This window comes from Cydia splendana, chromosome 7 (assembly GCF_910591565.1).
Source record: "Cydia splendana chromosome 7, ilCydSple1.2, whole genome shotgun sequence".
NCBI classification, from domain to species: Eukaryota; Metazoa; Arthropoda; class Insecta; order Lepidoptera; family Tortricidae; genus Cydia; species Cydia splendana.
Window position 1 is genome coordinate 10369388 of NC_085966.1, and position 14940 is coordinate 10384327.

Here is a 14940-nt window from a genome sequence, read left to right on the forward strand (position 1 = left end):
ATATAATATACAGAATGTTCTTTTTTTATGCTATAAAGGATATCTCATACTGAACTACTCTATGGAGCCAACCCCGAAATCGGGAAAAAGCATCTGCTGTTCCATAGACATAGACTATGATTCGCTTAGTTGTCAAAATCTGATACTGTTGTTTTTCGTGATTTCTTCCGACATCCCCCTACGTGCCCCTACATAGTGAGCAGAGCACGGTTACTAATCTCCAAAATGTAGATCTTATTTTTTGCGTAAGGAAAACTGCGGTAAATCATGATTAAGCGTGTCAAATTAGAGATGACGCGGCGGCAATGGGTGGTAAACTGTGCTTGGGTGTTTGAGTATCATACCCAATATTTCATCCCCCATTACTGTCACTCGCTATTTTGTCAGACAAACATGTGTGGTTAGGATGCCCTGAGTAAGCCAAAAAATGTTAATGGTGTATTCGCCTTATCATAATATTTATTTAGAGACCAAAATGTTGAGTACAGGTTTTGGCTAAGTTTCAGAGATAATTCAATTTTTTTCAAAACCTTTTTCGTCATAGCATAGTTCAAAATCCCGATACCGACTGCCGAGAGGATTTTAGAACATTATGTACTTCCATATGTGTACCCTAGCGTCGAATCAATTCGTCCTCTGTGACGTAAGTTACAATTTTTAAGTCGAGTTTCAAAAAGAGAGGAGAAAAACATCATTAGTAGGTAGGTTTAATTTTTATTTTTTATTTTACTTAAATATTGATTGCGATCGGTTCGGCAGTTTAACTAGCTTTAAACAATACTTTAGGTACAGGTAGGTACAGTATAAAGTTTCCTCGATAGTATTATGGACTCGAAACAACCACTACAAGGCTTGATCAATGATTGATCATACCTCGCCTTAATTGTTGTTGACTATTTAAACTTGTTACAAAATATCTCAATTCCAATTATTTAAATTTCATCGGGTAAGATGATATTCTACAAGTATCAGAGATCTAAAGATGTTCCACTAAAAGAAACGAGCAGGCACTATGAAGCGTAGCATAATTGAAACATAACGGATATTAAGAAAATATCTTCCCTTCTAATATCTTCCATAATCTTGCTCGTGTTCTATCCTAATATATTCGTAAAGGAATCTTTATATGTACTCGTACGCGTAGGAGTATTCACACTGGCTTTACACATTATCAGGCCTGCAGGCGTATTATGGATGGCTTTATCCACGTGATAAAATAACTGTCACTTTTTAACACAGCGGGATAGAAAGTGACGGACACCGTTTTATCTCGTTGTCACGTAGACAAAAATTGCCATAATATCCGTGCTGCATGCAATATTAGGTACAGATTTCTCCGAATGTTTAAACTCTAGCTCACAGTTTTTAATCGTTTACTTACTTAATTATTGTTTTGATTGCCAATTAATGATAAATTGCATTATTTCTACCTACTACCTAACTCTTAAATAGATAAAGGGTCGGTTGCACCTAGGGTTGCCATATGGAAGAATTAAATGTCGTGATAAAAATCCGGACATTTCTTGTAACAGACATTGGACGTAGCTTGAACTACGCCCCGGCGGCGCGCCGCTCTCTGCGGTGTACTATATCGTGGATCTACCTTTCCCTTTCCCTCCGCCCGACCCCGTAGCCCCCTCCCCGCGCGCGCACGACCCGCAACCGCGCCGCATCGCATTCGTTAGAGTCTGTGCGGAAAGAGAAGAGTCGTGGAATGTATGGGGCATTCCGCGACTCTTCTCTTTCCGAACAGACTCTACGCAGTATTTCACGTAAACATTTTTTTTATAAGGTCATTCCTAAAAATCCAGAGACTTGCCAAATCCGGCCGCAATCCGGACAAAGGGTTAAAAATCCTGACATGTCCGGACAAATCCGGACGTATGGCAACCCTAGTTGCACCAAACCGTCTGTCACTGTTAAAGCGTTCGCTAATTTTATTTGTTGATGAAATTAACAGTCCGCTAATTGTGGTGGCTGTAACTAACTGGTTTTAAGTATGTTTATTGTTCTGCTCTTCAGTGTACAGTCGATTTCATAAATATGTGTACATTTCTTCAACTTAAGACATTTAGGGCCAAGCACCCGACTGTCGGGTACACTGTTCGTAGCGACTACGCGCTACAATATGGCAAAGACGTGGCTACGCGCTACGAGCGTAACCCGTAGCACTTAGTGGCAATGAATGTGTTAATCCATTGCAATACGGTGAAAAAATTTATACATATTTTGAACTCGATTGTACATACATATATCACTCAACGGGATCGCTCAATCGCCACGGGCGAGGCAATATCAGATGTCAGAGAGCTTTACAATTTAAACCTGGATATTTTTTATCGTGGCTAAAAATATATATTAGGTATATGTAAGTAGGTATAAGCGTTTTTATATACGTACGTATTTTATTGTACGTACGTACTTACTTTGTCAGCGTACTTCTTAACACTTATAAGCGTTCGTCTTGGCGCTCAAAAGGTTCAAAGGTTTTAAATAAAATCAGTAACTTTTTTAAATAACGCTATTTATTTAAGTCTTAATGATACATGTGTCTCTATGTAGCTCCGTACACCAGGTCCATTGACCTTCCATTTGGAGAAAATCATTTCAAAAATGTTTTTTGCAATTTCCTTGAAGCACTTTTATGAAGTTCGATGTCCCGTGTACGAGTAAGTACATTTGCTTTAAGAAATTAAATCTGAATGGAAAATTTTTGCATAAAATATTCAATTGAAATGATCTTATTTAATAAAACATGGTGAATACATTCGTTTTATTGATTTGTTTGCATACTACAATTACTAATAATACTGTGCCTAACTGCCTACTACTACCTTCTGTGTAGGATATACAGTCATCTGTCTACAAAGAGTACAAAGTAGTAGTAGGCATAGTCATCACTCATCATGAAAATAGGTTAGTGACAGCCAAAGAAGCCAAATATATATCGTTAATCGTAACACACCTTTGCTAACATAGAAATAAGGATGTGTTCCGATATATTAGACTACTTTGGCCGTCACTATCTATTTGATACGGACTATACAAGTGTACACAGGTTCTAATACACATTTTATCTTTCATAAGCGTGATCATATAACTAGGCCATATCAGAGGGCCTACTGCGAACACCAAAGTTTGCAAATTGCGGGCATCTTTCTCTGTCAAATTAACTTCGGTCATCATAGTTAAAGTTGGTTAAAGTTAAAACTATTTTTTTAAGTATCGAATTAGAGAAATGCCTAGGTACTTGCAATAGTTTCACAAGTTTTCAGTATTAAAATGTATATATGGGTACGATTGGTTGCAGTATTAATTTATATACTTTCATATAATCCGTGGCTAGAAGATGTACGGTCTTAGTAGATGATATCTATGAATTATATACAAGGTGTGTGCAAGCAAGCATAAAAGTGAAAAGATGGAAAAACACATTGCATTTTATAAGAATAATGTTTACGGCAGTTTTTCTTTCCAATAGGCTCATTGTAGGTATTTAAATTGATCGATTATAGGTACTTATAGGTACACATAGCTATTTCAACACGTTAAATTTAAAAGAAACTGAACAAGTTGCAGAAAAATGGTTTTCTAACGTATCGCAACGGGTTGCAGTAACAGTAAAAGTAGTAAATCGTTCTGACTAGCGGTATATCTTGTATCTTATGTTTATATATACAGTAATTTGCATTATTAAAATTATTCGATGTAAAGTGGAATTACTCTAAATACTATTAAGCTCTGTATGCTATACACCGTTTAATTGTTTAACACCACTAATCTCGTTGCTTCAGCAGGCGATCGCAATTATAATTATGTATAGTAAGTTTAAGGAAGGCGTCACTCTGGGCGCGGCAGACCACAGTGGCCAGTGGTCTGGACTTTTCTCTGGTCACAAACTTGGCGATAATTCTGAAACAAAAAATACGTCATTATGTCATATATTTTACTAATGTTTTCTTCTTTTCTTTATTGTTTATCCCAATGTATCCTAGAGGAGCATGGGATATTTCCCATCTCAACTATCGTACAACCACGGCTTAATGATAGTAACCTGGATCCTGAATTTACATACCTATTTCTACAACAAAAGAGTTGGGCATAAAATTATTGTTACAAGCTCTGAAGCTGGCCTGAATTTGTATATTAACGGTTGCAAAAACAAAAACGAATCATTCATAATTACATTTAATTACTCGTACCGGACAGCGGTCACTCAGGTGACTTACTTCTGCCGAAGTTGCTTTAATTCACAATTTTCCATTAAATTGGAGCCTTTAGTAATACCGGGTGTGGCCTGTAATACGAGCAAAAAATTAAACTGTAGGCTGTACCTCATACTGACCAACATTTGTTCAGCAACTTTTAAAAATAGCTTGTGGTTTGATTTTTTATACACTTTAAAGTTTATTCTAAGACGCAATGTATTGCGAATTTTGTTATGTTTAAAGCGTGACAAGCAACGTCAATCACAATGATATGGCGTGGCGATGGCGTCCATTGAAGATAATATTTATTTTGTATGAAAAATAGGGAGTCTAAATACTTCATAATTTTTTAAAGTTGTTGAACAAAAGTGTCACCGTTTGAGGAGTACAACCTATGTTTTAATTATTTGCTCATGTTACAGCCCACATCCGGTATATATGGCTTTGTATTCCTGTTACCATCAGAATGGTTCACGTAACTTACCTAAATTCTGCATTTGATGTTGACTCAGCACGACCACGTAATCGTTAGACACGTCCTTCGCGTACTCCTCCGAATTCGTGTCTAACTCTATATCTGTATGACATAAATAAACGTATTAACATAGTTTTGCGCGAATTACTAGCGCAAGACAAAGTTTTCTGTTGTGTTATTCTTAATCCGTGTTACGTGGGTGGACTGCCAAATGGAAAAGTTCTCAGGAGTGAATTACAACAGCTTACAGTGAGATTATTAGGGTTCGATTTACTATGTAATTAAAGTAGGTAGGTACATTTACTTAATCGAAATTATACACCGCAGCCCCGACTAACCCTAAGACTAACAATGACTAATTGGAATTAAAAAAATGTTTTATGTAGGAAAGTAAAGGCAAGAAAAGGCTTAATTTGTAAAACTAATGCCCACCATGATACAGATAAGATTAGATGTATGTGCTTACATGGTTGCGTGGAAGCAGGTTCCGTCACAACTGTGGGTGGCCTGGTGGTGGTCACCGTCGTGGTACTCGTGGTAGTCGTGGCGAGAGCTGCAACAATACACAGCTCGAGAGTTACACTAGTACTCCAGTAAAGATACGGTTACGTTAAACATTAATTAGTAATAGGCAATTTTTTTTTTATTCCTGTTCTTTAGATCATTTTAAGATACTTTATTTTCGAATCCAACAAACTTTCTGTCCGGAAGTAGGTAAAAAAAAATAGTTAAAAAAAAGAGCCGTTCTTGTTTGTTAAAAATAGTAATAGTATTTTTAGTTCGTAAACGTGATGAAAATAATATTTATAATGAGTCGACAATGGAATCAGTCAAAATATTAACACGGAAAATAACTAATTCAATAAATGGCGGGGCCTCACGGATATACGTCGTAACTTGATATAAAAAAAAAGTAATAATTAGGTCTTTGATTGAATTACCATAAAACTACCTCATTAAGCTATTTATCCGAGAATCCGACATCAATATTATTTGTATCACTTGTATATATATTTACGCCTTAAACATGCTAGAAAAAATGGTTATAGATATAATTTCTTGCAGACTTTGTTCTGATAACGTTCAAAGTGATATTCAATACATAATCACACAAAAATATGGTCAATGTAATAAATATGTGCATTTTAACAAATTTCTCTAAATGAAACTACCAAATTTGAACTCTTTGCGCTAATGCTAAGGATTACATTTCCTTGCGGCGCGCGGGGACAGTTTCAATGCGGGCGGTGGCGGGAGTTCGTGCCAAGGACGCGTGGATAGTATGTAGGTAAGTATGTACTTACCTACAAGTTGCTACAAGTGACAGGCCAATTCGAACGTGGGCGGGCGTCTCGCTCGCACCAAATATTTGTGCGGCCAAGTCTAAGCAAAATGAACGCGCGCGTGAATGATAGCTGATTAAAAATAACTGATATCATTTCCAATATTATTGGTTGATGTTCAAATTATATTCGTAATTATATACGTCAATTATGACCCACTACAAAAATTAAAATTGCGCATGACTATCTATCGTTCTTATTTAATTTCAGAATGGCATAGTGTGGAGTGGCATTATAAAAGGAATACTTATTATCGTAGTCATTTGACAGTTTTGGTGACACTTTCACATTCTGTCACAGCGAAGTGTGTAGGCCCCCTCTTTAATTTGATATTAACGTCTATCCAACAACTTTGTCAGTAGAAAAAGGCGCAAAATTCAAATTTTCTATGAGACAATAACCCTTCGCGCCTAAGCGTCTGTAGACTTTTTTTTTCAACAAACGTATTATATTGACTATTTCGTGCTCTTTCAATTCATAGTTTACGTTCCATAATAAGTATAACAGTAAGTTCCATAATAAGTATAACATAGTATAATAAGAGTCGACGTGTCGACGTCGAGTGAAATATATGTTTACACTTTCGACAAAAATCGTCAAAAATAGATGACGTCCTGTATGGACAGCCCCTAGGTCGTATTGTCTTTTTCTAGCATATACCTCCCTCTCTCCCCCACACCACACAGGCAGGTTGCTTTGTCAGTTATACAAGACAAATTTTCAAGTCATTGTCTCAAAATTATACATATTTGCACCATGCAGGATTAAAACTTTAGGTTCCGAATAGAGATGCACCGGATATTCGGTTACTATCCGGTATCCTATCTCGCCCTTATTTTAATATCCAGACGGATACCGGATACTAAAATAAGGGTACTAAATAACTATGCTTGATATCGGAATATAATCGTACTCGATTATTATTTTAAAACAATTTAAACGTTCCATTCACTAGCTCGCGCACTAATTTCGTACCTAGTAGACCTATATACCGCGCGAAAGTTCATTACGAAACAGGCCAAAACTTCCACAATGCGCACCTGAAAAACCTGAATATTTCCGCCGGCCGAATATTCGGCGGCTGAATACCGAATATTCGGCCTATGGTCAGGCCGTACATCCGGTATCCTGTATGCGGCCAAACAACTATCCGTTGCATCTGTAGTTCCGAATATGATAAGTTATTTAATTAGCGTTTTATTTTTGTGTAAATGCTGTCATTAAACAGCTGTACCGATATTCGGAACATAAGAATAATATTGAAACATGTTTGTTATCGCCTGGTGGTGGGAAGACGCCAAACCAATGTGATTATACATATCCTATGATATACTTATTATGTGTATGTAATATAATTATATTATGAGTGTTTAATTAATTATGTAGTACGTACACCCTTTATTGTAACACCTGTGAGGAGAGAGATATTTAGTAAAGTATACAACTTGACAGGTACATTTTGTAATATTAACATTTATTGTATTTATTTCAAATAACAAATTGCACCTTACAGCTAATGCCAAAGCGGCACAATTTGGAACACATTAACAACATAAAGCATTTTTAACATTATTTAACATACAATACAATATACAGCTAAGACACATGTATTCATTATGGTATGCTACTCTTAGGCATCTCTCTTTCTAATATCCTCTTGCACTTTCACATCACTATTCCGGATCGTTTTTATTTGCTAGATAATTTAATGGACAACTATAGTACATTGTAGGAGAGGACGGAAAACCGCTAAAAGATGGACGAGTGAGTTTGAGGGCCGACACGTTGGTGGAGGCCCTCGAATAATACGACTCCATCTTTAGCGTTTCCGGCCGAGGCATTACATAGTGCTTTTCACGACTACTGCGAGGAAATAAGGAAACATTTAGATAACTATAAGTACTAGCCCGCGATTTCTCTGGTAGCAAATTACTAGCCACTGCCTGTGCTGTCTCTTGAATTTCGGTAGGCGTCAGCGTAAGAATATCATTTTCTTCACTAGAAGAACTCATTTTTATAGCGAGCGTAGATACGTGTTTCTTATATTTTATAGTACTATCCAATTCAGTGAGAATTTTCCGATCCCGCCTTTTTTCTTTTTTATCACATTTAAGAGGCGTTTTTATGTTGTTTGCTTCAAACCGACTCTAAACTTAGAAGCGATTTTGCTAAAAAAACCACAAACAGCTACAAAAGTAAAAAACACCTTAAGCGTGAATCGAATGAACTGACTGAATGAATGAATAGTTTGACATTTCGTTTTTTTGAAACAAGAAATTGGTCCTATAAATAACCTAAATTTATTTTTGAAGGAAAAAGTTGCGCCAAAAAAGACCTTTTATTGATTTTTATGTTTTAAATTATACTCATTGCTGTAGCGAACTGTCACCAATGCACATACGTAGATTTCCCCAATCTAGGCGGCCAAAAACATTTTATCGTATAATCGAGTTTAATATGGGATATTTAATAAAAAAACCTTGTATTCTTTTATAATTAAATATTATTTCAATAAATAAGTAAAAAAAAAAGTAATAATTTTTTTTATATAAAAAAATTATATCAAAAATTAATTTAAGCTATAAAAATACACTTTTGCATCTTAGTCATTTTCATATACAGTATAAAATAAATAAAAGTATACAAAAAACATAAAATTTACAGAATATGAGAATACTTTTATTATCTATTCGGCTCAGCAGCCATTAATAATTCCATTGCTTCGCTGGAAAACGTCTTGTGTGCCCTTTTGTTTTTGGTCCTCGTACTGCTCAAAAGTGGGTCCGAGGTTAGCAGTAGCCTGTGGCAAATGTCCAGGTTACACGCTTCCCTAGAAAACTTTCTCGCATAGTTTTGCCTGTAACTCCGAAAATGCTTATTCCGGGCTTCTGCCGCTTCCTCAGACAGTTGACCGATTGGCAATATCGCGTTTTCTATAATTTTCGCACCATGTATTAATACTTTGTGCATAGTTGGCGTCATGGGATGCCAACCATATTCATTAACGTACAGCTTAGCCGTGTCCAAGGCATATGCGTCGTATTTTGCTGCATCAATTTTGTGCCCACTTGAAATTGTCTCCAAAATAACGTTACACCTATGAATTAATTCGTGATTAATCCCTGTAATCTCAGCAGCCAACTGCGTGTTTTCAAAAAATCTTCGACTTGTGTTTCCGTCGTTAGTATTTCCAAAGTTTGCCTTAGGCATATCTATCAACAGGCCAGCTTCTGCCCGAAATCTCTCCTGAATTTCCGTTTTTCTTTGCTTTTCTAACTCTTTTTCTTCCTGAGTCTTCCTTTCTCTGTACTTTTTTACAGGTAGCCTGTACGCCAAATGTAAAATGCTTTCAAATATACGTATTCTCGCATGTAATACTGAAATGCCAAACTCTATGGCCTCGGCACCTGTAGCTTTACTTTTCGATAGGTCGTTAAAATCGTTTGATGTGGCTCCGCATATGTAACATTTTATGGTAGACTTCGTGTTTGTGGCCGCGTTGCATACTTTGCCATCAACCATTGTCATTTTTAAAATGTGTCCAAAGACATATTCTTGGCCGTTCAGGTTTACTTTTGTTGGATTAAGGGACTTGGCAGAATTTCGTATGTTCCTTATTTCTTCCTTGGTCACATCAGTAGATTCCTTCACAAACCGAAATCTTATAGGACGGCAAAATCGTGAAGATGAAGGAGTTGGATTTTGCCACAAGACTTTACTGTTTTCTTCTCCACAAACAATTTGCAAAGGTACAAAAGAACTTAAAAATATGTTTGCGTCTGAGTCGGCATCGTCGGAAAACGTTTGTTTGAATCGTGCTTGTTGTGATCCGTCACAACCCCATTTGCAAATTATCCTTAATGATTGCCTTTCACTTTCACTGAGTGTTATCAACACATCTTCTAAATATATAGATAAGCGCGTAATAGTATGATCTAATAGGCTTTGAAGTTCCATTTCTGCGCAGGTAGCAGAGACACGCAACGCACTTTCTGGTGGATAACATTCCTGTTTTGCCTTTAACAAGAGATCATAACACGGGTAATGTCTTGGGTTAGTAGCCCTTATTATTTCGTATTGTCGCCGAGTAAGATCGACTTCCACAAACATCTGGAGTGCTTCAAAAGGAGACAATGGTGCGATTGATTCTGATTCCTTATTACAGCATTTCTTGTACTTAGTGGCTCGTGTTGGAGAATTCGTTATTTCCTTGAGGACTTTTGAAGCATCTCTTTTTCCATCTGTTTGTAAACACACTTGTGCAGCATGGACTATGATATCATCATCTACAGTAGCTCGGATTTCTTCTGTTTTCCTCCTTTTGGTCCGTTCACTCGATTCCGCAAATAATTTGTTGGGACGACCCTGTCGATGAATCGTTTCACAAGGGATTTCGAAGGTTCCTTCCAACCAAGCCTGATTTTGAGTTAAAAACAGATCTTCTCTCCTCTTTGCAGTTATCCACCTTTGCTTTATTTGTGCCTTAAAGTTCGAAAACTTACGTTTGAAGTTCTTTTTACTTTCTTCGGTGTGGCCATAACACTCCAAGAGATTATTTTCCAATTTCTCCAAATTTTCACTGAAACTTGGTAAATTCTGTTCTTTTATCTGTTCATACAAATATTTACGAGTCACTTCTTTAATACCAGAAGCACTGGATAACTCTGAAATAAAAAAAAAACGAATTATGTTAAAGTAGAAAAATGTGAAGACGTTTTAGAGTTTTTGCCCTGTTAACTTAGATTGGTTTAGAAATTGCGAGTAGCACGTAGTAGCAGCCGTTTTCACCGGTTTTGTTATGTTTAATATGTAACCAAAATTTTAAAATATTAATGGTCGCTGAGACGGACTAAAATGCATTTCAAAACAACCTTTAAACTTTGATAACTAAGAAAAAGTATCATTAAAAAAGGTCTCAACTTTAACTTATCATTTAGTATGAAAATAAGGTGAAAAGAATAAATTTTATGAAGCAAATACATAGATTCTTACCTGAATTATTAGAATCCATCACGTTAACGTCACTTTAGATCGTAAAAAAATAATTATGAACTTTGTAAGTAAGAGTAAATTTAACGCGCTTAAAACTGATATGCACACTGCTAGCGATGATCTAGTTTTGAATACCTGTTGATAAGCACATGCTTTATCAAATAAGTTAAATAGGGTGGGGGTGGGTCCCCAGGAATGTCAACTATATAAGGTAATTAGTAAATTATACCGATAATGAATTTCACTAATTGGACTTTTGGCCGCCTAGATTGGGGAAATCTACGTATGTGCAATGACAGATGATGATAATAATGAAACATTGTAGTAGTGGTGGTTCAGGTGCTACAGCTATTGCCTACTTTCCAGCTTGGTTTTATACCATCTATTGCCACATTTCCGAACAGTGGCGTGAAAAATTTAATTATTTATTTCACACCAGCTCGGAAAGGCTTACTTTGCACTTCAAAAACTGAGAGCAACATCATTTTATTCACAAGTGAGGCAAAGGAATCAAATGCAAATTTTGAGTTGTTTTCTTATGTTTGCTGGTAGAATTGACTTTTAAATCATAAATATTTAATAAAATTCATTTGTATTTTATTTTGTATGATATTTTTACATTTAATATTTGCTTTGGGTTGGTGTGGTGAAACATTTTGTGTTTCACTTGGGGCAAATTTTGTTTAACCCTCGTGCTTTGAAACCCTCGCAACGCTCAAGATTCCGTTTCGAATGTTTTACTTGCTCCAGTATCAATATTAGCACGAGCGGTTAAACAACAACTTTGCCCCCTTGTAAAATAAATAACTATTTCAATATAGTCAGCTAAACTGAGGTACAAATTCAAAAACTCACCAGCAGTTTAGCTTCACGACCTTCCAGATGGAAAAACAGCAAGCCAATGACTTGAAAATTTGCCTTGTATAACTGACAAAGCAACCTGCCTGTGTGGTGGGAGTGTAGGAGCGAGGGACGTATATGCTAGAATAGGGCAATACGACCTACGATAGTGTTGCCACTCTCAATTAGAAATGCAATGGATAGTTGTTTGGTCGGATACCGGATATTTGGCCTGACCGTCGGCCAAATATTCGGTATCCGACCGCCGAATCTTCGGCCGGCGGAACAATAAAAAAATTAAAAGATCATTTATTTCAGACCTTGGTTCATACACTTACACCAAGAAACTAATTAACTACAAACTAAATTTAACAATACCTACATTTCGGTTTTTAGGTGCGCATTGTGCAGGTTTTAACCTGTTTCGTGGTGAACGTTGGCGCGGACTCATTTCTATGTTCGAAATGAGTACCTGTACCTACGCGTGCAAGTGAGTGGATGTTTAAATTGTTTTGAAATAATAAACGAGTAATGTACTATAGGACCGTGACTGTTTCTTAAATCCAATTTGTTTACTCTGAAATCAAGCAAAGTTACTATCCGGTATCCGGCCGGGTATATTATTCTGAGGTTCCAAATATGGGTACAGTTGTTTAATTGTTGCTTAATTTGGAGATTGACCAAATTTCATTTCTGATCAAATCGGTCGATTTGATCATCCCGTCTGGACTTCACTTAACAGCCGTAACACATTACCGCGCCGTTCAGGGTCACGGTGCGCCAAACCATAGCCTGATGTCATGTAGGTATGTATAATGTACTTAGTCCAAAATTATGTTATTTATATGCATTAAACGTTAAATCTGAACCAATTCGATTACTATTCTATAGTGAAACACATTCAGCTTGACTAGAAAAAGCGCGGCAAATTTAAAACATGTATAAGTAAAAAGCATTTAACGTTTCAATAGCGCTCAGAGACCTGACTTTTATCTCGATATCGTAATTTTCTAGCGACAAATCCATTATCTATACAAAACTGTCGCAAAAATGTTATCGCTTCTATATCGTGGTACAGGATAGGATGGAGCCATATACTTTACTACTTGCTTGCAAGTATCGTAATTAAACAGTGCTAAGTAGTTAAATACGCGCAATGTATTTTTATGTCATAAATAATGTATTTATTTAATGTTAATTTAGTATTAATTATAGTATGTATATTGTTTTATCCACAAATATGAATAATTGTAGTTAATTTACCAATAAAACATAATGTATACGGCCACAAATAAAATATTAAATGCTTCTAAAGGCTGTTTGGTTATTTCTACATGGAAACGAAGTCATTTCAAATTATAAAAACATTAACTGAACACCTTATTGCCGCCTGCAGTCACCGCTCGCCGCTCAGCTATCCGCTGTCGTTAATACCACGGCCTTACGTTTTATGACACTGAGTCGCGTCAGGGGAGCGACACGGTTCGGTGCGCTTGCGTTCAGTCGAGTTTTGGAATATTACTGCAAATTTTTGTTGTTTGTTAATTTGTTGGTTATTGTTGTTTGTTAATTTGTTGGTTATGGTGTCGACTTTTATTGCCCTAGTCGCCAAATGATGTTACTAGTGAAATTTTAACCGACACCACACGGTAAAAATAAGTTTAACAATAATTACTTAATTAAAAATCGAATAAAAACGGTATTTCTAATACATAACTTATATTTTTAACTATTCAATTAAAGAGTACTAACAAAATCCTAACTCAATTAATTAGTGCAAATATTTTAAGGTTTGCGATTCCTGCTCGGCCTTGCGTCGCAAGGTGCCCGGTACCACTGTATTGCAGCAATAACTAGAAATGCTTACTTTGGGGAACATTAGCAACTGTCGTTTTTGATAATTACATTTTAGTGGTGAGGGGTGGTACTTAAATGACCGCTATTGAAATTCTAAATGGTTTAAACTTATAGGCGCGAAGATTTGATTTCCCTAAGAAAATTTTAATTTCGCGTCTTTTTCTGCTATCAAATTGGGTGTGTGTCAGTATAATAGCCCTATATAATTGGCCTATTATTGTATTAAATTTAACGCGCACGCAAAGACGGAAAGCCTGCAATTACGTAAAATTAACTTTCTTATTTACAGCACTCTTGCCCAGATTAAAGCTGATAATTAGTTCGAATCTAGTCTCCCATATTTTTTACGTTCACTGGTACATATGTTTTGACCGAGTAAATAGTAAATATACTAAATACTTTTTTAAATATTCGCGCTCGGGGCGATGGAAGTTTCATCGTTCCGTCGCCCCGCTCCATGCAACGACCAATCGCGTTAGCTCGCTGGTTCGTGCGCGGCAACTTTAAAGCAACGATAACGTTTTTGATGGTTTTTTGTGTTACGAATCATATTTCAAGCCGATTTTAACAGTATTTGACGAAAGAGAACTCATAATAAAAATCCCATATGATATTGATCTATTACCATTTTTAACCAGGCAATTAATGCACAACCCCATAAAACCTACCATACGGTATTATTTAGTGTACGATTAAATTGCAACGCTTGTACTTATTGTAATTTGGAAATAATGAGAGAAAAAATAGCCTATTACCATTTTTGAGGACGGAAATATACTGAATTTAATAATAACCGTAGGTTACTTACTTTAAATGTAGGATACAGAATTATTTTTTGTGTGATTCATGCTTAATGTCATAAAGCAAATATTTCTCTATGAGTATAAATTTAAAAAATGTTATTAATATTTTTTACAAACTTTCTGTGATTTTTTATATTTTTACATTTTTTTTTAAATACCTAAATTTAATATATTTATTTGGATTATGTGTCGACGTAATCACTAGATTTATTATCTGTCCCATACACCGAAAATTTCAGCTATTACTAATTATTTCCATTCCGCCATACTAGCCGAGCGTACCTTTCTTGGCCTATAGATTCACTAGAAGGAACGAGAAACAACAAATTATGGGTTGTTAATTTAAGGGCCTGTTTACTAGAGATGCCACGAACATTCGGCAACTATTCGGTATTCGGCTTATTCGGCCACTTTGCCGAATA

At 36.0% G+C, this 14940-nt stretch overlaps 1 protein-coding gene and 1 long non-coding RNA gene across 2 annotated transcripts in view; one reads left to right on the plus strand and one right to left on the minus strand.

The window, feature by feature from the left end:
* Positions 1-14940, plus strand: part of LOC134792135 (uncharacterized) — a 688366-nt gene that overhangs the window by 357646 nt on the left and 315780 nt on the right. The gene's annotated exons all lie outside the window — the stretch shown is intronic.
* LOC134792124 (protein amalgam-like) overlaps positions 3664-14940 on the minus strand; it is a 70137-nt gene continuing 58860 nt past the window's right edge. Inside the window, exons 8-10 of the mRNA XM_063763332.1 lie at positions 5150-5236; positions 4693-4785; positions 3664-3912 (exon numbers count right to left, since the gene is read on the minus strand). Coding sequence (XP_063619402.1) covers positions 3893-3912; positions 4693-4785; positions 5150-5236 — 200 coding nt within the window. The 3' untranslated portion in view covers positions 3664-3892. The remainder of the gene's footprint in view (positions 3913-4692; positions 4786-5149; positions 5237-14940) is intronic.